General features: G+C 50.3%; 1 protein-coding gene across 5 annotated transcripts in view; it reads left to right on the top strand.

Moving 5' to 3' along the window:
- The window catches only part of ZDHHC14 (zinc finger DHHC-type containing 14), a 170306-nt gene that overhangs the window by 98095 nt on the left and 56196 nt on the right, over positions 1–16015 (top strand). For all 5 annotated transcript variants that reach the window (XM_006093877.3, XM_006093878.3, XM_023758212.1 and 2 more), the window contains exon 2: positions 11489–11649. In XM_006093877.3, coding sequence (XP_006093939.1) covers positions 11489–11649 — 161 coding nt within the window. The remainder of the gene's footprint in view (positions 1–11488; positions 11650–16015) is intronic.

Consider the following 16015-nt stretch of genomic DNA (forward strand, 5'->3'; position numbering starts at 1 on the left):
CGTGGCCCAAGCCCTGGACGAATGAGGTCTGGCTCGGGGCCGCCTTTCCGACGTTTCCCTCTCTGGGCCTCCCCCTCCCCTCCCAGGTGATGCTCAGCTTTGCCATCTGCTTGGCTAACGTCAGGGAATGTGGCGGCAGTTGTGTCATTGAATCTTCCATGTCCGTCCGTCTCCCAGGACAGCCGGGCCTGCGTTCCTTTGCCCAAATGCCTGGTGGAGGTCACCCATGAAGTGTCTTCCCAGGGGTTACTCCACCCTCGCCCTTAAGGTTCTTTCTGCGATTTCCCCAGAAATAATGAGCAATATTTTGCCCTTTGACCTCCTCTTTTTACATTTTAACTAGTCGTCATGTTTGCCACTGGACAGTCCTCAGGAGCCCTGTTCTGTTTTTACATGAACTGAAAAGATGGTTCTCTCAGAAGTCTGTGGCTTAAAAGAAAACTGAGAGACTATATGAAAGTTCAACCCCAGAAAATAGACTTGAAAAGTGCAACTAGAAGAGGAGGGTGGTGAAGACGGGGATTGGTCAACAGCACAGGGTCTTCCGTCTTTCCCAGAGAGTTCTAGAAGCTTCATAAAAAGGGTGTCATTGGGCTTAGTAGTATTTGGTAGAGGTGGCAGACTTCCCGGTATTACCTGGTACCCGCCCCCTGGGTCCTCCTGAGGGTCCTGGTCTCACCTCCTACAGGCGTGTGCATGGGAACAGAATGTTCCCTACACACGTGCTCCCCCGCCCTCTCCTCGCGGGAAGCATGTTACTCTGTGGGCCTCCCCTGGGAACTTGAGGGAGATCTGCTCTCGCTTTATACCTGTCGGAGTTCCCCACAAGCCAAGTGAAGACTGGTTGGTGTGAATGTGTTTTGATATCAGAGGAGCAGTCTTCGAGATACAGTGTCCAGGCTTGGTCACCAGGGACTCGGGGGATCCAAACCCTGCTCCATGTACAAGTCAGGGGGCTCGTTACTTACCCCGTGGAAGGAGGAAGCAGAGCCCGAGAAACGCTCTTGACTTCGGGCTCATGAGTCTTACCTCCAGCTCGGGAGCTGCCCTGAGCAGTGGAAGACCCCGTGTGTCCCTCCTGCAGGTGCAGAACCAAACGAGGCTCGTGTTCCCTCCCTCGTGTCCCTCGCGTGGGGGCTGTAGCTCGCCTGGGACAGCAGCCGCCGCCCACTGCGGTGCCCACGCGCCGGGCTCCCGCCGTGCTCTCTGCAGTCAGGAGGCGGCATCCTGCGTCAGCTGTCTTTTTGGCAGGTCCGAGAATCCGTTCCTTTCCTTCCCATCTGCTGGCGATCCGTCATGGAGCGGTGCCGTCGGCCATGCCTCCTGAAGCTGTGTCTCCGAATGGCAGGGCACCGTCAGGCTCAGTCCGTTTCAGGCCTTCTCAGCTACACACAGTGACGGCGATGGAGATCATTGTAGAGAGATGCAACTGTCACTGTGTCTTATCCAGAGCGCAGAGGCCTCACGGTGGCACTGCTGAGAGAACGTGTCGTGGGCACATGGCTCTGAATTCAGACGCCCTCATCTGATTGGAATTCTGGTTCTGAAATGTCCTAGCTGGATTGCCTCGGCCCGATTAGTGAGCCCCTCAGGGCTTCGTTTCCTTGTCTGTAACGGTCTCAGTATTACCCAGCTCATGGGGTTTTTGTAGAGAATACTGGAACTATTCCATGTGACTCTGCTTGAAGCCTAGGTTCTTGCCCGAGCCGGTTTGGCTCAGTGGATAGAGCATCGGCCTGTGGGCTGAAGGGTCCCGGGTTCTAATCCGGTCAAGGGCACGTACCTCGGTTGCAGGCTCCTCCTCGGCCCCGGCCCTGGTCGAGCGCATGCAGGAAGCACCCAATCGATGAGTTTCTCTCACATCGATGTTTCTCTCTGTCTTCCTCTCTTCCTCAAAATCAATGGAAAAATATCCTTGGGTGAGGATTAAAGCAAAACAAAACATAGGTTCTTGATCAAAAAATGTGAAGTTCCCCTTCTCCCTGCAGGCTCTGTCTAGCTGCCAGTTACTTTAAAAACCATGTGGCCACATCCATGTGTCTGGCAAGGGTGGGCCTCCCCTCTGTGCCTGCCTGTTCTGACCTTGCCTTCCACCGGGCTGGACAATTACCTGGTAGGAGTCCTGGCCCCATCGGGCAGAAGGGATGCCTTCAGCGGTGTTTAGGGCAGGGGCACTTGACAAAGGAGAATTGTGGATACCATGGGCCGTGTCTTGTTGGGGGGGGAGGGGGATGAATCATTTGTGAACGTGAGAAGGGAAAAATAAATCAGCAGCCACCCCGTATCCAGAAACTCTTGCAGAAGTTAATTTTGGTCACTTTCCTACCAGATCTGTGCCCTGAAGCTGTCTTTGCCGGTGGCCCCCAACTTGGTGTCATGGGCTTGCTGATCCCCTTGCCTTATTTTGTTTTTATTTCTCTCCTTTCGGGTAATAAAACACTTATTTTCTTTAATACGTGTGTAGCCTTTTTCTTCTCGAGTCAAAAGCATCATATTTCCATTTTATATAAGTACCATATACTATTCTTCAAATCACGGTGTCTTGATTACTTACTGCGTTGTTCTGTGAATTTATGACTTTACTACCTTTGCTGTCCGAAGTCATGTGCAGCTGTGCCTAAACGATTGGCTGTTTCTAGGCCCTATTTGTCCTCTAGTGTTGATTCTAAGAGTTGTGATGGTGGGTATGTTGAAAACCAAATCTTCAATCCCTCTTCAATCTTAGGGAAACATCTTAAAGGAAAACTTACTTGGTAATTCTTTTGCCTTTGCAAACTGAAGGAGGTGGCCCCCTTTGAGCTCCAGGGATAGGAAGAAGTGATGGGGGGTGGGGATGGGAGTAGGAAGAGGGAGCTAAGGGAGAGGGAGCTAAGGGTTGCCAGCAGAAGCAGGGAGTGCGCTGAATGAGGGTCTGCTCATCCCCACCCATGGTTTCTTTACGTTTTTCCACTGCATGAAGTTCTTTGCCGTAAATCATCTTATGCCAGCACACCCGGCATGAACCCCGATCTCTCAGGTCTGCTCTGGTAACTCTAGTAAATTCAATTTAGCAAGTACTTCTCCAGTGCCTGCTCTGCCAAAGGAAGTGTCTGGGGCACCAGGGATAGGGCAGGGACTGAACAACCTGGAGAGACCCCTGTCCTGACAGTGGAGTCGGTCCAGGTAGGTCTGAGAAGACTCTGCCTTATCGCTCATCAGTCAGCCATGTAGGCCTAGACACAGTAAATAGAGGGGAGGGTTTGTGTCTTGTCGATGTCTTTCCTCTTAGCTGGTATACCTACTGCTTATTTTTTTGTTATTGAGTTATATGATACATTTACAGATTCAGTGCAATTCCTGTCAAAATACCGATGTCATCCTGCTCAGAATCAGAACAAATAATCCTAAAATTTAGGAACCACAAAAGACCCCGAATAGCCAAAGCCATCCTGAAAGTAGAACAAAATTGGAGGCACCATGTTCCCAGATCTCAAACTATGTGACAAAGCTCTAATAATCAAAACAGTGTGGTACTGGCACACACAAAAACAGACACATCGATTGTGGAACAGAATAGACGCTTCAGAAATAAACCCTCGCTTATAGGGGCAATTAATCTATGACAAAGGAGGTAAAAATAATGACAGTCTCTCCAAGAAGTCGTGTTGAAAAACCTGGACAGATAACATGCAAAAAAAATTAAAATAAAACTGGACCACTCTCTTACACCATATAAAAAATAAACGCAACATGGGTAAAGACTTAAATGGAAGGCCTGAAACCATAAACCTCCCAGAAGAAGACAGGGGAAGTAAACTATTTGACATCAGTCTGGGTAATATCTTTTTGGACACATACCCTCGAGCAAGAGAAACAAAAGAAAAATAAACAAACGGGACTACATCGAACTAAAAAGCTTCTGCACAGAGAAGGAACTCAACACAACGAAAAGGCAACGTGCTGCCTGGGAGAATCTGTGGCCAATGATACATTCGATAAGGGGTTGATATCCACAACATGTCAGGAACCCGTACAGCTCAGTAATGAAGAGCCAGTCGGGGCAGAGGAGTGCTGGCTTCCCTCCCGTTGTTTACACACCCATCAGAAGCCTTTGACTTCCTGGAATTTTGAATCAAACTCAAAATCACTTGGCAAAAACTTTGAAATACCAGTTTTCCCTCATAGGCCCTTGCACATTCCTGATGGTAGATGGGTGTATCGGGCTGTGAACACACTTTGATTTGACGCCTGTGTTTGTAAACTACAGTTTCCCAGGTTCTCTGTCTATAGCTGCATCTATCTGGGTGGTCTGGCGACCCCCGAGTTAACAATCACGACACTGACTTTGTCACATAGGAGCTCGACAGGCTTCAGGCGAGACTGGACCGTGTCCAGGGACATCCCTGTGGTACGTCGGCACCTGGTGGGGAGGCCTGCAGGGGAGCGCCGGTTCCCTAGGCCTGTGCCCGGTCCGTAGGGTGGGTCCTCGCCTTCTTCCCTTCGTGAGCCTGGAAGCTGCAGTTGTCCAATAGGAAAGCAGACGGAGATGGTTGTAACAGTGAGCCTGCGGAGCTTTTGATGACGTGGTGAGTCATCTTTACAGCCTACAGATTTATGAGCGGAGTTCCAACTCACCCACCCCTGCTCCCTGGGTCTGAGTTATTCCTTCCAGGTTTCTCTTGTTACATTCCCCCGCTTTGGTCCCTGGCCCTGTTTATTTACATGTCATATTGGTAGATTCATGATTGTGTGCAATTACTGAGCAGGAGCTTTGCAAACACGGGGTGCTGCCGTGGGGTGTCTCGTAGAGGAATGGCGCTCTGAGGAGCTTTATGAAATCGTCTGTTTGTTTTTTCCCCATCCTGGCATTGTGAGTGGATGCTATTTCTGCATCTCCTTTCCCCTCGATTTGTCTCCAAGGAATGTACTTAGCATTGCCCTGTAATGGTACATTTCTGTGTATGTGATTAAGGAGCAGACCATAAAGTTAATGGTGTTTATGTCCCTGCCTATAAATGAAAAATACATTTATTTTTACAGTGACTCATACACAAAGGAGAACGATCATTTTTATTATAACCCTTACAACCTCCATTCTTCACAAAGCTACTCTGCTATTGTTTCAGACGTGTGAGTCACTGGCTCAGATTATTTCACTTTATGATCATTTGCCTTAACTGTTCATTATGGAAATGCATGGCAATGAAGACCCTGAAATTTAAAATAATAGGTTAACTTTGTGATTTCTGGAGCACAGGGACCCGCTAGGATGCAACATCAACGAAGCAAGGCCACTTACACTTCCTGTACCAGCTTTCATTGCTGACCTCGTTTTGATGTATAAAGAATAGTATCCGTATGTGTAAGCTCCCACAGAACAAAAGCATCAAGCCCAGGCCATGTTGTAGTTATGGGTCCTGAGCCACAATTAACAGGATTTTTTTTTTGTCTGTGCATCCATTTGCAGGCAAAATATTAACAGATGACTCAAATTGTTTTGATATGGAAAAAGATTCTCCACTTTTTGTTCCCAAGGCCTCTTGGTTTTAATGTTTCTGCTACATCTTGTTAATATTGTTTTGGTTTTGTTTTTTAAGGAAAGCTAATCTTTCCCCAAAGAATGTCCTGTGGAAAAAAACAGAGAGACCTCACTACCCAATAATGAAATCCAGATTTTCTATCTGAAATGTTGAAGAAGTTAATTTAGTCCCAGGATTCTGTCCAAGGAACCAGTTTTACGTCAAATTCCAGCATGTGAGGCAGTCAGCCGCTGACTATGAAAGCAGGACTACTGACAGTATTGATTCTGGGACGTCAGTATTGGATGGCAAAATAATTTTGTCATAGTTAATGACAAAACACACTAATTGCATGGTGCCCGGTAATATGGCACCCAGCAAACAGTTCCACCCTTCATGTATGAAGATCGAAGCGGCGCACATAATTGTTTTTCCTAAAGATTTGAGAAGATGCCCAGCCGGCATGGCTCAGTGGTTAAGCATTGACCTATCAACCAGGAGCTCACAGTTCGATTCCTAGTCAGGGCACATGCCCGGGTTGTGGGCTCGATCCCCAGTGTGGGATGTGCAGGAGGCAGCCAATCAATGATTCTCTCTCATCATTGATGTTTCTCTCTCTCCCTTTCCCTTCCTCTCTGAAATCACTGTGTGCGTGCGTGTGTGTGTGTGTGTGTGTGTGTGTATGTGTGTGTGTGATTTGAGAAGATTGCCATTGGAACTGAAAAAGCTCCTTCCCATCTTTGGCAATGCTTCACTTCCTACTCGTTACCAGGAAGCCCTTCTTCACCTCTAGTGCACAGGGAGCTGACAGTTTATAATAGACATTCAATCATCACATCGAAACTCAGACAGCTCGCAGGGATGTGCGTGGGAGCAGGGGCCGTTCCGAAGGCTGTGCATCCATTAGCATTTGTTTGGTCTGGTGCCACCATCTCCCATTCCTTTTCTGCTATGAAATGCATGCTTTCAGCTTCCCGTGCCCTCCCTCCAGCCACTTTCCCGCTGAGCTTCAGGAAGACTGAGACGCTGGTAGCCTTTTTCCGCGCGGCCCTGGCTGTATGTAGGTCACGGCTCCTCGGACGGAAAGAGGACTCCGCTTGGTGTCTATAGCTGTGGCAGCTGCAGCCTCATCTTGTACCAAACCCAGAGCCTCGGGGAAGGAGGGCTCCTCCTCGCAGATGCCACTCGGGATCGGAGCTCCCGGCACAGTCGCTCAGAAATGGGAAGGAGCCATTCCGAGTGCTCTGGACTCGGGCTAGGAATTTTCTTCTCTCTTTGTGATGCTTTGGCTGTCGCCCCACAGTGGCTGAGGGCTTGCTGGCGGAGATCCCCCACTGGCCTGGCCTCCTCTGGAGGTCTAGTGATCAGGCCCGCTTGCTGCCTCCTCTTTACCAGAAGGACTGCAGACGTGCCCTGCTTTTCCGAGCAGCAGCTCAAAGGGGTGTGTGTAGCTCTGGCCTCAGGGTTTGCTGAGGGGCGTGAATTCTGCTGCTTTTGTAAAGAGCATTGTCCAGAATTTCAAGGAGAAACTGACATGGTTCTTTGTCACTTGGAGGCTGATAGGACAGGGGACTGTCAGCGCACCTCGTCTTGTACCAAGTTGTACCAACATGAGGCGTTTCATCTGCTAGAACTTCAGCTCGTGGAGGGGTTAGAGGTTCAAGCTAATGCTGGGATGTGTTCATTTACATGCTCGACTCAGGGAACCAAGGAGACACCTTGTAAACTCGGCCATAGAAGCCTCCTGGACAGGCAGAGCCTCTGCACCTGTTTGAAGAAAGTCATGGGACCCAGCAAGCTTGGGAGACAGAGAAGCGAGCCCAGACACAGGCACATGTTGATGTTCAGGGCCGGCTGACTTCACTTTCCTCTTCTCCATGTTCCAGTAAATGTCGGTCAGTGGGTCCCATTCATTGAGTTCAACAAGTGTTCACCAGGCACCTGCCATGCATGGCGCACTGTGGCGAGTCTCGCCCTGCGGGGCTTCCAGCCCAGCCAGGCACCGGAGGCCTGTCCACAAAGAGCCACAGTCCCACAGGGAGGGGAGGGGCAAGCGAACATATCAGGGAGGGCCAGACAAAGAAGCCATCACTCCTGTTTGGGGAGAGCCAAGGTCAGCTTCTCACAGCGTCTTTAGAGGAACTTGAACGTTGGGGAGGCTTTAAGGAGCTGAGATGGGGCTGGGTGGGCGGGGGGCTGTTTGGGAAGGCTGAGAGGTCCGCCTGCCCTCGAATGTAGAAAAGGGGAGTGGGACAGAGGAGAAGGAGGAGGAAGAGGAGGAGGAGGAGGAGGGGGTGGGGGAGGGACGAGACGGGCACGTGCAATAGGATATGGATGGCAGACCAGGAGCTGGAACTTGATTTGGCAGGAAAAGGGGTGATTGCAGGCTTCTGAGCGGAGCCGTGTGGGACAGAGCTGCCAGTGTGTGGGCAGACTGAGAGGGCAGCCTGTGGTGGGCAGGGGCTGAAGAGGCTGCTCCAGCTGTGCCCTGGTGAGGGAAGCCTGCGCCAAGGAATTGAGTGCAACCAGGTTTTATACAAGACAGGAACGGGGGGTGGGGGGAGGGGGGTAAAGAAATGTGGGAGAGTTGCCCGGCCGGAGTGGCTCAGTGGTTGAGCATTGACCTAGGAGGTCACAGTTCGATTTCCGGTCAGGGCACATGCCCTGGTTTCGGGCTCGATCCCCAGTAGGGAGCATGCAGGCGACAGCCGATCGATAATTCTCTCTCATCATTGATGTTTCTATCTCTCTCCCTCTCTGAAATCAATAAAAAAGATATTTTTTAAAGAAGAGAGAGGTTGGGCCCTAACTGGTTTGGCTCAGTGGAGAGAGTGTCAGCCTGCAGACTGAAGGGTCCCAGGTTCAATTCCGGTCAAGGGCATATGCCCATGTTCTGAGCTCAATCCACAGTAGGGGTGTGCATGAGGCAGCCGATCAGTGATTCTCTCTCATCATTGATGTTTCTATCTCTCCCTCTCCCTTCCTCTCTGAAATCAATAAAAATATATTTTTTAAAGAGAGAGAGAGAGGTAGGTAGAAGGGTGGGTTCTGGGTAGAAGGAGGGCAACGGTGCCTCAGAGCAATACACTTGGGTCCCGTGGGGGCTCTGAAGAACTCACAGACTCAAAGCGCAGTTTAAACATCTGGTTGACCCCCAATACGAAAGCCACCTGGGATGGAGCTGTTCAGATCAGCACTTTCCAGCCCCCACTTCCCACCCTGAGCCACGGAGGGCCAGATGCACCTGCCAGATGGGTGCGAGGAGGAGGTTTAACTCATCGAGTTAGAAGTGTCCACGTTCACTGGGACTGTGCACTTTTAGTTCCCTTCGTCTCATGACCGGGAAAGCCCTGGACCTGCCTTCATGCAGGGGCAGGGGCAGGGGCGGGTCTGAAAGGGAGACGGAGAAAGTTGTGTTTCAGATTCACGTGTTGCTCCCACTGCAGCCCCACGTTGGACTTCGAGTTCGGTGCAGTATATATGTGGTTTTTATTGTCAGTTTACATTGAGTCTCTAAAGGGAAGACGGTCATTTTCTGACCAGACTTTTATTCTCCACGTGTCTCAAGGTGAAATGCCAGCTCTGCACGAGCCCACGTGAGACGGGTGCCATCCTTTACAATCTTCTTTCTCGTTGTCAGGACTCCTAGGTGCAGGAAAATATTCCCGTCACAAATCCAGGAGTATACACCGAGTGCTATTTGCCACTTTCTTAAATCCTTATTTAACTTGAAGCTTTTCCGTTTTTATTAATTTTAGAGGGAGAGAGAGATGGAGAGGAACATTGATGTGAGAGAGAAACATGGATTGGTTGCCTCCTGTACATGCCCTGACCGGGGATTGAACCCAAGACCTTTTGGTGTATGGGACATTTCAACCGACTGAGCCACCCAGCCAGGGCAGCAATCGCCGTTTTTATGCAGAGCAGACTTAGTTGGATTTATAAAGTCCTTTTCATAATTTAAGTGATGACTTCCCCAAAGGGGATTTTTTTTAGGTAGACTCTCTCACATATATTTTCCCACAGCAAGTTCTTTATATCTTTTTTAAAAATATATATTTTTATTGATTTCAGAGGGGAAGGGAGAGGGGAGAGAGAGAGAAAAACATCAATGATGAGAGAGAATCATTGATCTGCTGCCTCCTGCACGCCCCCCTACTGGGGATCGAGCCTGCAACCCAGGCATGTGCCCTTGACTGGAATCAAACCTGGGACCCTTCAGTCTGCAGGCCGATGCTCTGTCCACTGAACCAAACCAGCCAGGGCAAGTTTTTTATATCTTCTTGCTCTCTTTGCCAAATTTGCTTTCCTATGAGAATCCCTGAGGATGTTAAAAAGGCTCCAAGTATCTGGGAGTTTGGGCGGGCCAATTGGAGCAGGAATGACAGTGGTTTGTTATGGTTTCCCATGAATCCTGTGACGAGAAGTCACAACCGGCAGCCCGGATGAGGTGACATGACGTTGTTTGTTTGTTTTGCTCAGTTTCTGCAGGTGGTCGGTGTGGTAGAGAGGAAGAGATGTTAGAAATGTCATATATTTTTGTCTCTGAATCACATGACTCTTTTGGAGGCCACCTGCCTGGCAGGAAGTCCCGCCTGGCCGTGTTTGGGGTCCCCGTCCACCTTCTTAGAGTAGTTGGGACGCCTCTGGGTTTCTTCAGAGCAGGGGATTCAGGCGAGGCCTTGGGCCTGCAGTGCAGTGACCACCCTTATGTCCACGTCACCATCCTCCTGAAGGCCCGGCCTCTAACTCGCCAGTGTCTGGCCCTGGCAAAGGGGGTCATGGCCTGTGGTCCTTGAGGCCTGGACATCGCCTTGCCATCCCATCACCTTACCCGCCGCCCCCCGTAAGCACTGCACGGGAGTGGGGTGCTGGTCCCCAACACCCCCACGACTGAGCCCAGTCACCTCCTCATCCTTCTCCAGCCCCTGTTTCGCCTTCAGTACCTAGAAGAGAGTCACAGATGAGGTGGAGCCTCTGGGAGGCGCTTTTCACTCTGGCTGCTACAACTCTGTGATTGCGTGCTGTGCTCCTCGGCGCCCGTGATGGCACTGAGCGTGGTGACAGTAGATGACCACGGCCTCGCAGACCCCGTCCTTCACTCAGCTTCAGGCACTGAGCTAATTCTCACTCGGCCTCTCTCGCCCTCTGTGGCGTCAGGGGGCAGCGACCGTGGGCCAGGGCATGGTGCACACAGCTGCCCTGGCTCCTGGCCCCCAGAGCCTGCTGGCCTGGACTTGAGTCTGTCCAAGGACCTTTCCCTGGCCACCACCGCCCTGGCTGCACGTCAGCTCACAGTGGGAATCACCCCTGCCATTCCTGGTGGCATCCTCTTCTTCGTGATGGGCTGGAGGACAGCGAAGGGCTTCCCAGAATGAGTTGGCCATGCTCAGCAATGGTAGCTCCAATCCTTCCTGAAGAGCAGGCGGTTATTATATCCCAGCCACCGAACCCCCTTTCATTCTTTCTGGAGACTGGTTGCAAGTTCATTTCCATGGCTCATTAACCTCTTTTAATAGATAAACTCCAAAGATATTGATTAAAAAATCTTTTTTTGCCTTTTGAGGGTGACTCTGCATTTCTCAGCATCTTGAGCCCCAGGTTGTGTGACCCAGTGAGGAAAGGCCAGCTCATTCTGGTGTCTCCAGGGATGGGAGGAAGGTCACAGACCCATGGGCTGTGTCTGTGCGTCCGGTGTTGATCCGACAGCAGGGCTGTTCCCATTCTCCCACCAGCGTCTGTGCGGGAGGCGCTGTGCGAGCCGGGGGCCTGGCTGGTTGTGGCTGGGAGGGAGGGTTACACCGTCTGCGGGAGAGAATGGTAGGCTCCCCAAATGTAAATGCTGAGCATAGATGAATTTTTAATGGAAATCAATTTCGCTTCTCCAAAGAGGCCTTTAGCTTCTTGGAAAATCTAGACTGCGTACTGCTGATTACTGATGTTACCTTCCTTTCTCTCCCCCCCACCCCCGCCTTCCCACCTGCTGGCAGCTGCCCGTACCTCGCAGTGAAAATCACGCCTGCCATTCCTGTGGTTGGTGGCATCCTGTTCTTCTTCGTGATGGGGACCCTGCTTCGCACCAGCTTCAGTGACCCCGGCGTCCTCCCGCGAGCCACGCCTGATGAAGCCGCCGACCTGGAAAGGCAAATAGGTAACCCCGAAGATGTGCCCTTAGCCGCGGTCCCCTCCCACCCGTGCCCAGCCACAGGCGCCCCTGCGAGAGGGCCCGGGCGCTGACGGGGACGAGGAGCTGCGGCGGAGTCCCCGAAGTCTTCACGCGCTCTGTCCGCAGGATGACCCGAGTAGAAGGTGGGATGGAAGGTGGTCAGAGGTAAGACAGGACGGGTGCCCCTGCGGCGGCTGGTGGTGCCCCTCACCGAGCGTCGCCACTGAGCTCCGTTTCCATGAAACCCAGGTGTCCACGCCAGTCCTGCAGGTCTGCGGTCGGTGCCTGTGCTCAGTGCTCTTTTGTAATCGTCGTAGCCTAACTCTGGCCCCATCGTATAAACCTGGAAACTGAGACTAAACTGTAAACTAAATCTGAAACTACTGGCTCATTTCTCCGGCCCATGACCAGAAAGAATCTCTTTATTACAGCATAGCAAAGCTACGTATTTGTGATCTATGTATTGAGATGAATAGCTTTAGTTTTCCTTAGATAATGAGATCCTATGATGAAAAGTTTACCGAAATCCACTTGAAAGCTATTAAAACAAATCCTAATCCCTTGAACAACAAACTTTTAAAGTCCTTTTTTCTATTAGATGAGAGCTTTTTCTGGGAAGTGTGCATTTGTGAATGTGTAGCGTTGGGGGGCGTGGTGATAATTGACAGGAGTGGCGGAGGGCAGTGAGGGCTCCGTGAATGTCAGGTGACGCATGAGAAACCGTGGGCAGACGTCCTCTCCCTGCTCCCCCGCCGCCCGGGCCCCGTGCCCAGCCTCACTCGGCTGAAAGATCCCCTTGCCGCAGGGCAATGGGTGCGGGTCTGGGCCTCAGTAGAGAGCGTCTGCTCTGGTCCACCATCCCCAGGCCCCGAGGCACAGCTGTGTCCTTCTCTGAGCTTCTGCCTCCATCCTTCGTCTCTGTCTCCTGGGAGGAGAGCGGTAAAGGAGTTGCTGGTGGGAGTGCATGGCGAGTAGTCGGGTGGGAAGCAGCCTTCTTGTGTCCTGAGGCAGGGAAGAAGGAGGAGGAAAATCCCTTTCTTCCCCTGGGGATAAATACAGCTCCTTCTTAGTCATTGCATCTTGGGATTTCAAATAATTCATGCTTTCAGGCTTTGCATTTCTAGCACATTAATAATTTATAAAGGCTATCATTGAACTTGATCACTTCCAAGCACGTTTGTGGGGAAGAAGTTAAATGGGAGAAAGTGGCCGAGCCAGAGCCTCGAACCCAGGTTTCCTAGTCTCAGCCCTCGTTCTTTCCAGGTTGACATGGCAGAGGGGAGGGAGGGGGCTCAGGCCCAGTGTCCTCCAGGGAACAGGACTCACCTATAGAAACTGCATCGTCTGTGCCACATCACATGAGCACGTAGCTACAACATGGGTGAACCTTAAAACGTTATGCGAAGTGAAAGAGGCCAGATCGGAAGACTATGTTTTGTGCTTATATGATTCTGTTTACATGAAATGTCCAGAAAGGGCAGATCTTTAGAGAGAGAAAGCAGGTTGGTGACGGCCTGGGCTGGGGGCTGGGGGGATGAGGGTTGATGCACACAGACATGCCAGGACTGTTTGGAGTAATGAAAATGACCTAAAATTAGGTTGCAGTGATAATAAATTTGCTAAAACCATTCTACTACACATTTGTAATGGATACTACACTATCACAACTACACTATTACGGTGTGTAAGTTATAACACAGTACATCCGCCAAAGCTATAAAGGAGGGAGAGGGGAAGGAGAGAGGAGGAAGATGGGCTCCCCGCTCTGAGCTGTGTGACCCTAGGCTGGTCTGCACCTCTGAATGTCATACCTCCTGTTCTCATCCGTAAATGGGGACCATGCCACACATCCTGTAGCGTTCTTGCCACGTTAGCTCAGAGAATGGTAGTACTTTTCTAAGAGAAATTATCCTCTTTCCCCACCCAGCTCTCTCTTCACCTTCCGCAAATATAGATTCTCGTAAAAACCGGCCCGCCATGTGGTAGGAATGGATGGCAGCGCTGGTAGTGGGGGTCTAATACTTCATATCGAGCCCTCCATGTGTTTCTGTGGAAAATAACATTATGTTTCAATGGAATCTTAGCACATTTATTTTGTGCTACCTAACTAAAAACATGAAAAATGAGACTTAGAAACTTTTTATTATTAGGGTTATTAATTCTAATTATTTGTAGAATACCTCTACTTCTAGAAGCCCATAATACCCGCCTGAAGTCAGCCCTCTGGGTAACTTGTTAAAGGTTTGCCGAGGATCTGAACACTCTTTCTTCAGCCTCCTGGCGAGGAGGAGGCTGTGTGTCTCAGTCTTGACAAGTCTCCTGAAACGCCTTACACAGTTTTTTTCTGAAAGAATTTTCCCAGTAACTTATATTGTCACCAAATAGACAGCAAAGAAGGGCAGCAGGGGCCCAGGGAGGCCTCGATGGGTCCCTGGAGTCCTGCTTGGAAACGAGTCTCGGAAACTCCATTTCTTTAGTTCACTCGGACAGCCAGGCACTCAGCGACTGGTTTGGGATCAGAGCGTTTTGTTTCGATTAGAGATAGACCTCTCCAGGCAGCACCGCAGTGGGCCTCGCTCTGCTCACGCCCGCGTGCACCGTGCACCGTCTTTCCCGGCCCCCGACCCTCCTCAGGAAGCGAAAGCCAGGAAGTCAACCAGGGGCAGAAATGGGACCAAAACAAGGCGAGTTACTTAGGAAACTCTCCTGTGACAAGGTAACCCCGACACCAAGAAGTGATCCTGCTCGGGGAGGTGGAATCGGATCCAAGAAAGCTGGGTGGACTTTAAAAAGTCGCCTGCGCTGTGGCAGAGTCTGAACACTGTTCACTGGGCACCTTTTGCTACCAGGCTGGAACACCACTCTGCCAGACAGTGCGGTGTGTGTGTGTGTGTGTGTGTGTGTGTGTGTGTGTGTCCCTCCTCTCTGTCTCTTGCCCTCCCTCTCTCTTTGTCCCTCTCTTCCTCCAGCCCTCCCTCTTACTTCTCCCCCTCCCCTCCTCCTCCATCTTCACCTCTCCTCCCCCTCCTCTCCTTTTCCTCTCCTCCTTCTCTTTTCCTCCTCTTCCTTCTTCCTCTCTCATCTTCCCACCCCTACTCTTTTGGTCAAATTCTCATACAAAACGTGTTCTTGTAGTACACAGAGCTAATCACTATTTCTAAGACTGAAGTTTATCTCACACTGATTCCTAAATTAGCCCTCAGAGTGGACCTCCCGGGAGGAGAGGGTTAGGAAGGCGGCTCCGTGGCTCTGGGTGCTGGAGAAGCACAGGCCCTGCTGGCAGTCCCGTCTGCACTGGCCAGAGAGCCCAGGGCCCGGGAGGACTTCCACGGGGACAGGATGGTGTCAGCACCTATTCCACTTGCCAGACTTTTCCCCCCAAAGACTCTTCATTCTGTGTTTCACAGTAGAAATATTATCATTGCAATTCTAACAGCACCAATGGATTTCTGTTGAAGAAAATACTTTCCGAGAACACTATTACACCGATTTAAGACCATAGTCAATTTTCTCTATTGCAAAGCTAAACCATTTCCAATTTTTCCCACTTACATTTTTATTTTACTAAAATTATTTTTATCGGAGTAATTGCTTTCTCTGCATAAAATTTATAACTGGTTTTTTATATCACGAGCATTGCAATATGAATTTTTCTTACAGAACTGTTATATCCACTAAGTCAAATTTTCCTGGTGATTTAATTTTTTACCATGTACATTTTTTAAGCCATTATTGATTTCTTTTTTTTGTTAGTTATTTCTACTGGTAGTATTCACCATAAAGTTGCTTTAAATTTTTATGGTTTCTTATTTTTTTGCCTTGTGATGACTCTGCTGTCTGTGGTTGATCTGTGGTTAAATCTTCCACACGCTTTGCGAACACTGTGTGCACTGCACACTAGATGTTCACACTTCTGAATATGCTAAAAAAAAAAAAAAAAAAAGGTGAAAAAAGCCAGCAGGCAGCATGGGTGGTTAATTTGACTTTTTGCCCGTTTTCTTTTCGGAAGGTGACATTTTCTGACCATTTTCCCCAATTCTTATTGGCATCCCCGACTCACCTCCAGAGTGCCCGCAGCTTATCCTCTGGGAATTCTCGTTGCAGTGGTCGCGTCGGCGTCTCGTGACCATTCGTGAGGCTCAGCGCACTGTTCAGAGTCCCCACCTTTCCCCACCCCCCACCTTCCCCGCTGCTCTGCGCCCTGTTCTTCCCAGACGGGCTGTGACGCCGTTTCATTAGCTTTGGGACAGTCCCTTCCAGGCACCCGCTTAAGCGTTTAGCTGCGCCCCTTAAAATGAAACATTCCCGTGCTTATCCGGTAAAGCAGTGGCTTATTGGCCCACGATGAGCA

The sequence above is a fragment of the Myotis lucifugus genome, unplaced genomic scaffold (genome assembly GCF_000147115.1).
Source record: "Myotis lucifugus unplaced genomic scaffold, Myoluc2.0 scaffold_125, whole genome shotgun sequence".
Classification (NCBI taxonomy): Eukaryota; Metazoa; Chordata; class Mammalia; order Chiroptera; family Vespertilionidae; genus Myotis; species Myotis lucifugus.